At 49.6% G+C, this 14,599-nt stretch overlaps 1 protein-coding gene across 1 annotated transcript in view; it reads right to left on the bottom strand.

Moving 5' to 3' along the window:
• Positions 1 to 14,599, bottom strand: part of rbfox3a (RNA binding fox-1 homolog 3a) — a 302,634-nt gene that overhangs the window by 166,678 nt on the left and 121,357 nt on the right. The window contains 1 exon segment of the mRNA XM_076999552.1: positions 1,914 to 1,985. Within this exon segment, the coding sequence (XP_076855667.1) occupies positions 1,914 to 1,935 (22 nt within the window). The 5' untranslated portion in view covers positions 1,936 to 1,985.

Genomic DNA, 14,599 nt, shown 5'->3' with positions numbered 1-14,599 from the left:
AGGCAAATATCATTAGTCACGTGGGGCCCACCTCGCTCAGCGAGTGCACACGCAGCCAGATGAGGGCTTTCCGTCGCACGATCCATCACGCGGGGCCCTCACGCGGGCTGGGAGCCTCCACGCAGGGTCCCTGCTACGTGCAGGAGCTGCAACAGCTGTAGCTGATGCTGGGCGGAGCCCCCCGAGTCGTAGCCCCGCCCCCGCACACCTAGGACAGCGCCCGCCGCACTTCCAACATCGCCGTGCTGCAACGGCCCACGCGTGATGTATCATCTTTCGTCTTAGTAATTCCGCGAATAGCGACTCCAACTTATCAAAGTGCCACCTGGAATGCGGTGGCCCAGAGGCCCTGTGCATCACCTGAGCTGGTGAGATCACCTAGCGATGGGTGATGCTGTCCTCATAATAGCGCACCCCCCCCCACACCCTTTTGAAAAAGGGCAATAAAAATGAGAAAAAGGCACATTTTAGCATATCCCATTTGCCTGGGAGTGAATCAAGTTATCGCCATTATTTTAGGTGCGAGCTATCCTGCCACCCAGGCTGTAGCAGAGAGGACCGGCTGCTTTGGTTGCTGGTGTTTTATAGTTAGCGGTGGTGCGTGCGTGCTGGTGCCCTGGGCAGGAGCGGTAGACCCAGACTCAGCAACTCTGATCAATATGAAAGCACGCACTGCGAAGGCAACCTAGCACTCGCAACCCCACCTGGCCCCTAAAACGCCTCATAATCCCCCGAATGTGCGATGCAAAACAACATCTTTAAAGGTCAGGAAAAAGAAAAGTCAAGAAAGATGGCTGGCTATTTATAAATAATCTTTAATGAATGAGCTTTTTAAATAATGGATTGAAGGGATGTAATTGCAGACGTTTTTATGATGACAGCCTTGGCTTTGCAGGGCTCTTTCTCCTCTTTTCAATTACAGCCTAGAACAGGGGGAGGCAGAAAGAGGGAAGAAGGAGTAAGAGAAAGAGAGAGAAAGAGAGGGAGGGAGAGAGAGAGGAAGAAAAAAAAGAGAAAGGGGAGGCTGGCGGAGGCTGAATTAAAGAGGCTTTTTGTCGCGTTTAATATCAATTCATTCCATGGACTGCTGACACAGAGAGTCCGGAGAGCCCAGGATTTATGGCTGCCTCTAATGGGCATGCTCCGAATCAAAGACCTGTCGTCAGCACAACCCACCCTGCACTGAGTTCCCTCCCTCCCTCCCTCCCTCACTCACTCACTCACTCACTCTCCCTAGCTCACACCTCTCCCGCCGTGCCTCTCTCCCTCACTCCCTCCCTCCCTCACTCTCCCCAGCCTGCTCCCCCCCTCACTCACTCATTCACTCACTCACTCACTCACTCACTCACTCACTCACTCTCTCCCCTCCCTCCCTCATTCTCCCCAGCCCACTCATCTCCCTGCCTCCCTCCCTCCCTCCCTCCCTCACTCACTCACTCACTCACTCACTCACTCACTCACTCACTCCCTCCCTCCCTCTGCTGTGCACCCAGCCTCCTTTTAAAGACGTACACACTTCCAGGCTCCGCAACACACACACGCACCACTACCACGGGCTTCCGACAACAAGTGCTAGCATCCGCAGTCCAACACGTCCCTCTCACGATGACCCTCACACAGTGAGGAACGACCTGTCATTAGGGCATTTGTTTCAAGTGCAAGCTGAGATAAGTCTGGTGTTCAGTACCATCTGCGAAGAAGAAATCGCTCTCCTCAACAGGACGGCTCGACAGCAGGCGTTAGGTACTAGCAAACTACTGAGTGATGACAAAACTAGTGAGATAGAGAGAGAGAAGGCTGGTCCTCACACACGCAACCAACGCATACAACCAAACACACGAAGACTCAAGCTGCATCACCCCCCCCCCCCCCTCCCCCTCTGAGCCCCTGACCCTCGCCAAGCACTTACTGACCTGCCCAGCTCGGGGTCTCCATGTACAGCAGGCTGATGTCTGAGCTGCTGTTGTAGTACTGGTGTTGGAGTCCTGCAAAACAGACAAGACAGGGTCAGAGTGGCGGCCCACCACCACGCTCCATAGAGCAAACACTCCATACGCAAGAAGTGTGCTGAAAAGCTGTGCATTTAGATGTAAGAAAAGCAATAAAACTTTTTTTTAAAGACCAAGCTAGTAGCTAAAAAAAAAAAAAGATTATTTTTGATAGACATTTTTTTTTTACTCTTTGATGTGTCATTTGCCAAATCAGAAAAGCACATGCTTGCTTGCTCTGCAATCTTTACTTGGATGCTACACGGGCTGATCGCAGGTGCAGGGGCTGCTCTAGGTCCGAGCCCGTCCTCGTGGACGGGTTCTGCCTTGGGTGTGCGCGTTCTGGAAGCCTTCAATCACCTCCTCTCTCCGTTATACACTCGTTATGGTAATTCTGGAGCAGTGGGAGGGCCCTGATAAGCTCGGGGGTTCCACCGCATAACCAAAGCCTCCACCACTGGTGCCCCGTGCCAGCCCCAGCTACCGTGTCCTTCTCAGCGTGGCGTTCTGCGCCACAGGGCTGCCACAGTGCCCGGCCCGCCTGGCTCCAGACGCCCGCTTCACACGCCTGCTCCGACTTAGTTAAGGAAAACAAAGCGAAAATAATGGATGGTAAGGAGGCTGAGCACGCGGCTCTCGCATTTGAATCGGGCAGCACGGGATCTTCAGGCACATGCGGCATTCATTAAACCCAGACGTGGCAGGCGCGGGACCTCTCTGGCGTGACACTGTCACCAGGACTCGGGCTCCATTAACCCTTACCAGAGGAACACAACTGAGGCAGAGGAAGACAGCGGCTAAACCTGATATGCTGAAGGTCTAGTATTAGATACCTGGGCTGAGATTAGTGGGATTGTGTGTGTGTGTGTTACATAACAGTCAAGTACAATCTTCTCAACACTTTATCACACTTCATTCATCTCATCAGTGAGATAGAGAGAGAGAGAGAGGGAGAGAGAGAGAGAGCATTTTATTTTTTATTTTTTGTAATGCTTTGGCAATATTGTTGTAACTACAGTCATGCCAATAAAGCTTCTTTGAATCTTGAATCTTGAGAGAGAGATAGACAGAGAGAGAGAGAGAGAGAGAGAGAGAGAGAGAGAGAGAGAGAGAGAGAGAGAGCAAGGAAGACTGTTTCTGGATACCAGTACATTAAATGAGGCATCTAAGAGAAAGAATATTCTAGAAGAACATGGAGAAGGAGGAGAAACAACAGTGCTGCAGCTTCACACTGAGCCCAACACGAGGCCCCAGAGACAGACATGCAGCACCCGGCCAAACACCTCTCTGTACATTACCATAATTACACAGCCTTAATGGCCTTTATTGCAGGCCATTCTGATTAAATATGCATAGTGCCCAGGCCATATCCACAAAGCTTGATAAAAGTGTTGTTATTCTTTGCCATTAAATAGTTAACATTAATCTCATATATAGAGCAGGTGTATTTATTAAAAAAAAGAGTGCCCGTCAACAGCAGAGACCCAACAGAACCTCTCTCTGTCTATCTTGCTCTCTCTATCACCTTCTCTCTCTCCCTCTATATCACCCTCTCTCTCCCTCTTTCCCTTTATATCACAATCTCTCTATCGCCCTCTAGATCACCCTGTCTCTCCCTCCCTCTATCACCCTCTAGATCACCCTCTCTCTCTCTCGCCCTCTAGATCACCCTCTCCCTCTCTCTATCGTCCTCTAGATCACCCTCTCTCTCTCTCTCCCTCTCTCTCTTGTTTTCGCTCCACGGGGAAGGGTCTCACATTCTGAGTGTTCGTTCCCCTTTGTCGTTCAGAGCAGAAGTGAAGTCAGAGAAACTGAAACCTTCTGGGACACTGGCTCGGTTAGAATTAATTTATGGTGAATTTCTACATGCTGGCCAGAAAACGGGCACTCAGAACCGGAGGAAAATAAGCCGCACGCTGCATATCAACATCTCCCTGGATGTGAGCGGAGGCCCACGCACGACTACAGGCGTAGCCTGGTCCCGTCAGGCAGGACGCGGAGCACATTTTCCTTCAAACAGTGGGAAACACATGTCGTGTAAGAGAGACCGGGGCTTGTTTTCCGTGTGGTCAGTGAGAGAAACTCCAAAGTGCTTCTACGCTTCCGCGTTGGATCTGCAGGAGTTCCAGCAAAACCAGCACATTTCACGCACGATCCCAATCATCTACAGAAGATCTGGTTCAACAGATTCCCACATAAGTTCTGTGAATAAACAAGCATTCCTAAACTCAGTGGAGTTTTGTGCCAGGATAATTATTACTCTGTGTGTGGGACAGAAACCAGCGGTGCAGAGGAATATGATACAGGTGTATACATTATGCAGTCTATTGTCTGTTGGTGTGTGTGGCTAGCAACTCCTCAGACATCGAACCCTTGAGATCGTATTGATCTCATCCCTACGGATCTTTCTCTCTCTCTCTCACTCCTACACAAACACACACTCTTCCACACGCCTCTCCACCCCACACACACATGCACACCGCCGCTGTATTGATTCCATCCCTACAGAGCCGAGCTCATGGTGCCCTCTTCTCCCAGTAGCGTCTCTCCGCGTGTAATGAATTGCCATGCAATAGCCCTGGCGTTTTGGGAACAAAGCCAAAACTATTTGTTATTTCATCACAAGTAATTAAAATCTGTTTCTTTTCATGTTGTGGTGGGCTTGATTAATTATTTGGATGGTAAAAGGGGGTAAATAGCATGGAGCTGAAGATCACTGTGGTAAAAACAATAAAACAGCAATCAATTGTGAAACAGTCATGTTGTAAACAAGTAAAAAAAAAAAAAAGAAAACCATAATCATACTGATACGTTAATTCATCAGGCTCTTTAGAGTCCTGTCCGGGGTAAATGAATGGGGCAGTTGTGTGTGAAAAACGACGTCATAATACAATGTTACATCTCCACTGTAAGGTGCCCCAAGGACGGCTGAAGCTACACAGGAAACCCCCGTCCTAAGAGCGAGTGCAGAGTCATCGCAGTTTAATTCATGACATCAGAGAAGCAGATCCAGTCTGGAAATGACTGCGAGTGTCTGGGTTTTCGGCTACGCTGGTTTGCTGTCAGACCGTAGTGCTCCTCCTCTGACTCAACACCAATGACTTTTGACTCCCGCTGGGACAATTGGAGGTTTAATGAGGGGAAATGGGAGGAACACGGTACAGCTGGACCAAAGGGACGGGTCCACTGGCCGGTTTCCATTTCACAGCACCTGTCTGCGCCCAGAGCTCAGCTTTCCGCACCATTAAAAACCGGTGGGGGGAAAGAGCCACGCCGCTGCGATCTGGGGTACGAGCGCTACGAGCTAATCACAGGAAAGAATATTAACACCTGGTGTTTGTGTGCATATGTTCCTCGTGTGTTCAAAGACGTGACAAGATGGAAAGAAGGTGGATGGCAGATTTTGTGGGGAGTGCAGCTTGTGGAGACAACACGAGAGGCGGCTGCACTGGAAGCGAATGCCCAGAGCTGTGCCCAAACACAGAAGAGTCATTTGAATTTGTAATGCTGTGTAGGAATCCTGTCGGATTCTCCCTGGCTTTGTGAAGCAGATTAGATGAACAGGCTACACAGGCTCAGTAAATAGAGCCGCTACTCCCATTCATCCTCCATTCACAGAGTAAATATTCCCCCACCTCACATTCGCGCACAGCCGCTGCTCCGAGCCCGTCAGCGGACCGGCGCGCCACTCCGGTCTGATCTCGAAACAGCGACGGACGTGAAACAGACCTCAGCCCCTGCAGGGCCGGGGGAGGAGAGGGCGGGGTGTGGAGGCGATGGCACGCCCGCCTGGCGTAATTTGATTTGCATAATCGAGCGGCGGGAGACGGCGGGGAAGCCGATCCCCTTGTTCGGCGAGTGGATATAAGAGGGCGTAACCTTTTCCAGCTGGAGCCACGGCGGTATGCAAATCTCTAATAGAGACACACCGGTTTAACTAGGAGAGCCCAGGCTGAGTCACAACCCGGGGACCTAGATCCAAACAAAGATCACACTACTGGAGGTTCACACTCAGACTGAGACAGGATCGCCCAAGACCTGAAACGAAGAAAATACAAAAAAAAAAAAAGAAAGAAAAAAAGCGAACAAGTAAACAGAAGAAACCCCTATGCAGATTATTAAAGATCGCAACGCAGAACGGAAGCCGAGACCATGCGGTCAAACTCAGAGCGACTAAGACCAGTGTGACAGAGGGAAGGAACCAGTGGAAGGTCTGGCTTGCAGAACGTGGCCAGGTCACCCCCGTCACCACCCGAAACCACACGGCCACACGCAACGTGCCGCAGCAAACGTGCTCCATCAGGTCACCCCCCCCCCCCCCCCCCCCCCGCCCTCCAACCATCGGCGCCGCTGAAATATTACACAGTGCCAGCTCCGATCTCCTTTGTCTCATATTGCACTAGGTAAGCAGTAAATAGCGGCCGGGGCCCAGGCGGCCGGGCTGAGATATATGAGTGTGGGGAGCGGGCAGCACTCCCCAGCAGCCCTGCCCAACCACATGTAGCAAATGTTAATGAGCGCTCCCAAATGCCAGGCCACTCTGGAGATGCTGCCATTAACCGCCCGCACCCATAAATAATACAGTGGGACGCAAGGACTGCGGCGGACACATGCGGCACACGGGAGGGCAGGAGACGGTACCCGGGCGACCCGAGAAATATATACGGTGCCGGCGACCCCCCGCGGCGCTGATGACCAGCATGATGAGTGCATGATGCGGGTTCTCGGCCCCCGCTGGAACGGCTCGACGGCGGGTTTTCGGGGGCCAGCTGCCGCTAAAAGACCGGAACCGCAGCATGCCGAGACAGGCTGGGTTGAATGACGGAACGCGGAGCTTATTGACATCTCTGTTCCCGAGAGCCTCGCGGGTAAAACCTCCCGCCGCGTATCCGATGCAGTCATTCCGCCGCGATGCTCGCTAAGCGTCCGTCAGGATAGACGAGAGACGGAAGGCGGAACGTAAGCATGTGTGGTGTATGATGCGTGGGCTCGGGGGGCAGGGAGGGGAGAGGCCTTCAAAGGAAATACGGTCCAACATAAAGAACAGGCAAAAAAAAAAAAAAGGGGGCGACCAAAACAAAATAAACAACAAACAAACAAATAATTTTAAACAATGGCATGGTTTATTTCCAATTTGAATTGATTTAGGAAAACATAAATAAACACTAAAACGTAACAAGGGCGTAAAGTAAGCCGTAAAAATGCATCACTCTGGTGGTGCTGGTCGTGGGGGGAGGGGAGTTAGGGCACATGGTCCCAATCACGAAACATCGTTAGTTTGTCATCAGTGACTTTCTTCCGTCTGGATCAGGAAAACAACATGAGCTGGCTTTATAGCGCGAGATGAAAACTGGATTTTATGGTAATTATTCCGAAGCAGCGCGGATTTAGTGAGTTGTTAAATTGGAAATCAAGCCATCGTTGGAGGCAGTAAGACTGTCATCTCATTTTCATTGGCATTCTACAGTATATCATTGCATTATGGAACGCCAGTAATTATGTTTCTAGTGCAAACAGGCAGATTTGCGGTGCTAACACCGAGGCTCGGCCTGGATTTGGGGGACTAAGTCGGTGAGCACTGGTACAGACTCTGCCGCCTTTCTCCCAACTGTGAGCTGCATGCTTTCAGCGGCAGCCCCTAATCCATGCTAGATTGTTTTTTAATTAGCTAATTTGCGACATACCCGGCCTACTCCCTCAAAAACAACTGGATTATTATTATTTCTTGTTGATTGTGCAGTTTAAGCTCCAGCAACCTGAATGTACGCTTAGCTCTTCTGTTCCAGTGACTGCAAATTAAAACCGGTACTAGCAGATTAACCTACAGCAATGCAGCTATTTCCTCAGGCAAACAGAGAGAGGGAGAGAGAGAGGGAGAGAGAGAGAGAGAGAACATCTGATCACTTTGATGAAGTACTGAATTATTCTTTTTTGTGTATACTGAATGCACTTGTCAAAACACCACCCACTTTTGAAACAGAGCAGCCGCAAATATGCTTGATATCGTTGTCAATCTCTTCTTTCAAATTTGCATTAAATGCAATTTCTGGCAAGCATCATAACCCAAAAAAGAAGAATAAACTTTTCTGTGCTGAAAAGTTAAAAGAATTAATTATTTATGGGCTGCACTGCACAGCTGATCTCTTTGTTGTACCAACTAGTGCTGGATGAAGCGATATCAGAAGAGCTTACCAGCAAATTGCCTGCGATCGATCTGATTGAAACAGCCTTTCCAAAGTTCTGATCACTGCAGCTCCGCCTCCCTCCTCCCCGGAATGTGCAGATAAGCCAGCAACCAAGAAAGACCCAGGCATGAACGCAAACACAAACGCGAGTACCCGAAGCACATGGCCATCTGTCTCCCAAAGCTCTGTGAACGCAGCAGGCGAACACGTCTGCGTGAGCTCCTGTGTCCTCTAGAGCCCGTAGCGTACGGTACAGTACATGTGTGGGGCATGAGGGCTGAGATGGGGAGTGATAAAGCCACACACCAAGGCAAAAGTCCATCAGGCCTGTGGCCTGTCAACACATGAAGTCAAAGATCTCAATGCTCACAACCGAGCGTGGAATTGGATGTGGAATTCGGCCCTGGTGCTTGAGTGTGTATTTATGAGTCGGTAACTGAGTATGTGCACGTGTGAGATGAACGTGCACGTGGGCAGGTGAAACGAGTAGCGGGTATGTGTGTGTGTGTGTGTGTGTGTGTGTGTGTGTGTGTGTGTGTGTGTGTGTGTGTGTGGCGAGAGACGCGTGTGCTGGGTTCATCCTCACTGGCAGTGAACTCGATTTCACGGGTTGGAGCGAGACAAGACGCAGGCGGCCCACAGGGGCTCGGCCGGCCGTTTGATTAAGCCCATTTCTGCTCCCCGTCTACTTAGAATCAGTGTTTGCTGTTCAGCCCGACAGGCCAGAGCTTTCCTTCGCCTGACAGGCAGCAAGAGACCCACAGCTCCATTCACAGAGTGCCTTCCTCTGACACTCCTCCACCTACAGCGCACCATGGTGTTTGTGCCTTTCTTCTCCTTAAAAAAACTCTCTTCTGAACTCCAAAAATATAACATTGTTAAAGTTAAAGCATTTGCTACCAATAGATAATACTGCATCCCCAGCAGAGTCCAGCACCTGGGCCCAGCCTCCGTGGCCCTCTCTAGCGGTCCATGCATCACTTAGGCATGTGGGGGGGGGGGGGGGGGGTCTTGTGTATGCTTGCATCGTGAAACTATTCTTTACAAAAGGAAGGTTTGTTCGAACAGAGCCAGAACATATTCTGAAAATTCATAGCCTGCGAAAATATTAACTCAATAACAACATGTGTTTCTACATTTTTTTTAAGTTTAATTTGTTCAGAAATTTGTGCTTGATTGTCCATGATACAATTTATTTAGAAGTTTTGGCTTATTTAGTGACATGAAGAGAAAAGCATAAATGCACCCTATAAGACTGGGGCAGCTCAGAAACAGAGGTCACATTAGCATATTAGCATCAAGGGAGAGTTAATGCACAGCATCCATAGAGCTTTTACCCTTCAACAGCCCAGTCACCAACAGCTGCTAACAACAGCAGACATACACAGGCCAGAGTGTACCCCACACACACACACACACACACACACACACACACACACACACACTCATATATCAGACATTCATCACTAGTCACGTGTGTGATGACCACCCCCAGGAGCTTTTAATATTTAATGTAAAGATTAATCAGCCCACTCATTATTTTAATTGTTCTTCCTTTATTCGGGCTGCCAGAGTTATGGATTACCCCCCGCAGACCCCAACAACAGCTCCCTGGATGGGGATTTATGGGTATTTTTGGATCAGTTAGCCTCCAGTCATATTTCACCATTTTCTGACGAGCCATTAAAATGTCCCGGGTGATTAAACAAAGGCGCCAGGATCAGGATCCTGCCCCCTTCTTTTCAGGCACAAAGCATGCTGGGAGGATATCTCTCCAGATAGTGATTAACACATCCACCAACAAACCTCACTGGGTGAATGTGTGATGTCACTCTAAAACATGTTGCACATTCGTACTGGAGACTAGCGGAGAGGCAGATGGCAGAGTTTTGTTAGAACTTAAACCTTTCAAGGAGTTGTGGTTACTAAGTAACAGGCAGCCTAAACAATGAAACTAGTGAGAGATATCGAAACTGCACAGATGTACCAAAATGAACAACGGTGCTTTGTATTATGCATTTATATGATGGCTCAGAGTGAGTTTAGCAGTAAAAAGGATTTGGCTTGGCCTGACTCCTCCCACTTGGAATGTTCTCACTCTGTCTGGCTGGGTGGATGAAGGGACTCCACTCTTCTCCTGCACTGACTGAGTGGGTGTCTGATGGAGAGTGTGTCGGAAGCGAAACATGCCAGCCGTTCAGCTGGGGGGTGCCAACTCACATTCATACACACACACACACACACACACACACACACACACACACACACACACACACACACACACACACACACACACACACACACACACCCATGGGGTCAGGACTTCTACCACCGCTTTTCATTTCATCGCTCTTCCCTGGCCGGGGCTCTTTGTGGGCGAAGTGGAGAGCGCGATTACATAATCCTGTTTTACAGAGGCCCATCCATCACCCGCCTTTCATTTTCATTGGAGCCAAATTGCAGCGAGTGCTGGGAGTGGAAACAAATTTCAGCAGCCCAGCATATCTGTTTAGTTTGCAGAAAGCAAAGGCAATGTGGGGACTGGGGAGAGAGAGAGAGAGAGAGAGAGAGAGAGAGAGAGAGAGAGAGAGAGAGAGAGAGAGAGAGGGAGACAGACAGAGTGAGATTGAGAGGGAGTGAGAAAGAGAGAGAGGAAGAGTGCGAGAGAGATAGGGAGAGAGGGAAAGAGTGAGAGTGAATGTGTGTTAGACAGAGAGAGAGAGACTCAGCCAGGATGAAAGACCTCTCCTGGTTTGCGTCCGGTAAGGGTCTGATGGTGATACATGGTTATAGACCATCTGCACTCAGAGACGATAAATTTATGATTATGGCGAGGGAGCTAAAAGTGTGTCCATTAGTGTAACATAGAGGCCTCGGCAGAGCCTCTCTCATCAAGGCCAAGCTCAGAATCAGCACCAACACCGCACACGGCTTCCAGCATTAGCCACATTTACATATCACTGCCAGCTGTCAATCAATATACTCACGACAGACACTCGGCTACTACTACACGCGTCCTTCCTTTTACCTGTGTGTGTGTGTGTGTGTGTGTGTGTGTGTGTGTGTGTGTGTGTGCGTGTGTGTGTGTGTGAGTGTGTGTGTGCGTGCGTGTGTGTGTGTGTGTGTGTGTGTGTGTGTGTGTGTGTGTGCGTGTGTGTGTGTTCAGGTGTGAGTTTCCCATTACCAGGCGGCACTGCAGGCTCTCGGGGGGCAGCCGGGAGTGGTGTCGGCGGGATGGACTGCTGGCTGGGTCCGGGAGATGAGTGGTGGACATAAAGCAGGCTCGTTCTGCTGACAATGGCGGAAAGACAATGGACTGAAGATGCATTCACACCTCGCATGGCTGTTGCTTTATTGATTCTTAAATGGCACCGCTGTCCAAATGGCGGGCGAGCCTTTTGTGCCCTGACATCTCCGCCGTGCGATGTTCAATTAGTTTTAGTGTTCCCGCACAGCTGCTGCTGTGGCCGCGGCCGCACACGCGCTCGGAGCCAAACGCAATTATCTCCCGCGGAGCCCAAGGTGGCGCACCTACGCGCGGACGTGGACGGCGGCCGCCGTCAATCCAAGGTCGTCCGCATTGCGCCGCTGCCTTGGGATTCCGCGGGTGATCGATGTGAGGTTTGAACTCCGACCAAGTGTTCGTTGGGTTGATGTCAAAGGTTTTGTTTACGTTCGGTGGAGTCAAAAGGACACCAGACCTCCAACGCTGCAGTACCAACCTTAACATGGCACGCTTCCACGGAGTGCTGAGCATGAAACACCTACAGGGCTGGCTCCCTTATGGGCCGCTCGTGCGGCCTGGGCAGAGCGAGGACCTCCCATTGGGTGAGAGGATATTATTCCCAATATCAGAACTGGCAGAACTAGAGGAGCTGCGTGATCCAAAACAGACACAACACCATCAGACCCAAATCTGTTCACACGCTTAAAGTTTAGTCTCGCTGACTCAGGCGGTCTGCGCTATTCTGTCCAACTCCGAAAGTGGCCAGGCTGTTTTTAGACGTCACCGCAGAACACGGTGGCGAGCGTTAGCCCCCAAAAACTCTCAAGTGTCCTGATGAGGCAGCACGTTTGGAAATTAGCACAAACGAAACACCTTCACGCGCGACACGGCAGCCAATTCAACAAGCACGAGCCTCCTCTTCCTACACTTCCTATCTTCAGCACAGCCGGCACGGATCCGACAACGTGGCCGCGAAAGAACGCGGCCCGTTTAAACCTCAGAGGAAGAGTCTCTCACCCGAACCTAAGAGACGTCTGCGAAAAAGAGCCGGCAGCAATTTTGGTAAAGAAGCTCGGACCTCCTGTCATTTGAAAATCACGATGCCTTGCTTACAGTATCTTAGGGGTAATTTGTTTACTGAACTGAATGTGTGGTCTGAGCTAAATAATTAATGATTCTTTTCCTCCAGTAATTGGTTTTGCACAGCCGCCAAATAACGGCGTAATGCGACCTGCCTCTTGGAGCACTGAGCTTAATTTCAGGCATTTGGTGCAAATCTGTCAGAGTTATAGGCTTAACACATGCATTATATGCCCACTCAGGAATTGGGTACCATTCGGAGTAATTAATTTCACAATGAAAAGAATTGTAAAATCTATACATCTCAAGAATAATCAAAAATTATTTTGATCCTTGATTGTTTCTTTACTCCAGTGGGCAACACTTGCTTACTTTTCAAATACATTATCAAGGGGAAACTAATGATGTAGCATGTAAGGGGCTTGGTTTCCACTGATGGCAATTACCCTTATTTTTATGCATACTTATTATAACCTTTGTAGGACCCTGGGGCACCTGACATAACAAAACATGTAAATTACTATGTAAAAAGAACATTTGGATGTATATTTTCGTTTTTTTGCACTGAGGGTGATATATTATGAGCGGAATCTATGTGACGTTAACACATACATGACTACATTAAAAAACCTACGATACAGAAAGAAGAAAAAAACGTCCCTTAAATAATCGCAGGGTTTATTAACTTCCAAAGTGCAGTGCGCGCGCATGGAGCGTGATCAGTCGGGCGTGTGTGGGCCTCTCTTTGAGCTTTAACCAGGGAAGAATGTCCGGTGTTAGCTCAGGACAAGGCCCGGAGGGGTTCTCCTCCTCCACGTCCTCACCGGGCCCTGTCGAGATGAACCGCTCCTAAGGCGATCTTCTACACCGCCGTTCGGCGTGCTTTCAGATGTTGTTAATCCTTTGCTCCTTTGCCTCCACGGAGGGAAAAGCTGAAGTCAGCAGAGGTCCTCGTGTTTGAGTGAGCCTTTCAGATAAATCGATAAGCCTGCTTTCCCCTCTTTTTTCTTATCCACCCCGCCAACCCCCACCCCCCCCCCCATTCTGCACATGGTGCTGATACAGAGGCGCAAGAGAAGCATGTGTGTGTGTGTGTGTGTGTGTGTGTGTCTGCAGTTATGGAAGATGGAGAGTTTGGGGTGGGAGGGGCCTGGAATGGGGGGGGGGGGGTTTAGTGTGAGCGGTAAACTATGACTCGATGCTGAAGGACAACCAGCCGTCCAGTGGCGCGCCTGTGGGTGACGGCGTCTGTCACGGCTGCAACGCAGACGCTCATGCAGGACAGCGGAGGTGAGTGCCACCCAATCAGAGATGAGGAGGGGCTAGCGGTGGCAGCCGCGGTCGCATTGAACGAAATATATCACATCGATGCTAGCCCCTTAATTACATCTGTCAATCAGAAAAGCCCTAGCCTATCTGGAACCTGTCTCCTTTCATCCCTAAAAGCGGGACATCTAGTCAACCCTCAACCGCCTTCCCTCCTGCTCACCTTTCAAGCTTCTAGTCAGGGAAGGGTGGCATGGTGGTGGTCTCCTAACAAGGGTTGTTTAAAACACCTCATGCATTCTGGCTGTTCAGACAGATGGCTTGAGGACTGTTTATTTAAACCCCCATTCGGAGAGCAGATGTCACGGGTGGCAATTGCCTGTTCATATGAGCTCGATTTATTTGCCTTTTTTTTTCAGAGAGAGGGGTTTCCAAACATGCTTCTTATATGACAGAAAAAATGCCAACTCGCGCCTCTAAACTTGCCTTTCTACCGGGGCTGATGGCACAGAAGCTCAGCTTTCCAGTACACAAGCGAGAAGAAAAGCTTTAAGGAAACTACTAGCAAATGACATAAAGCAGGCAAGGCTTTGATGCACACCTCCAACAAATTTGCACCAGAGTTTCAGAAGTATTATGTCAGCTTGGAACAACTTAAGGAAAGTGAGCGAAATCAATGCAAATACATGCAGTAAAATAGAAAAACACATCCACAAACAACTACGGGGACCAGAAAGGCCATTCCTGACTCCCCAAGGGTTATATAATATTTCACTTTCCTCCAGTGTAAAGTGGATAAAAATGCAGACATAAACAAAGCAGCATTCAACGCAACTCTTTATATTTCTCTCAGC

Source organism: Brachyhypopomus gauderio, chromosome 3, assembly GCF_052324685.1.
Source record: "Brachyhypopomus gauderio isolate BG-103 chromosome 3, BGAUD_0.2, whole genome shotgun sequence".
Taxonomy (NCBI): domain Eukaryota; kingdom Metazoa; phylum Chordata; class Actinopteri; order Gymnotiformes; family Hypopomidae; genus Brachyhypopomus; species Brachyhypopomus gauderio.
Note: the sequence above shows the minus strand (reverse complement) of the source record. Positions and strands in the feature narration are given on the sequence as shown.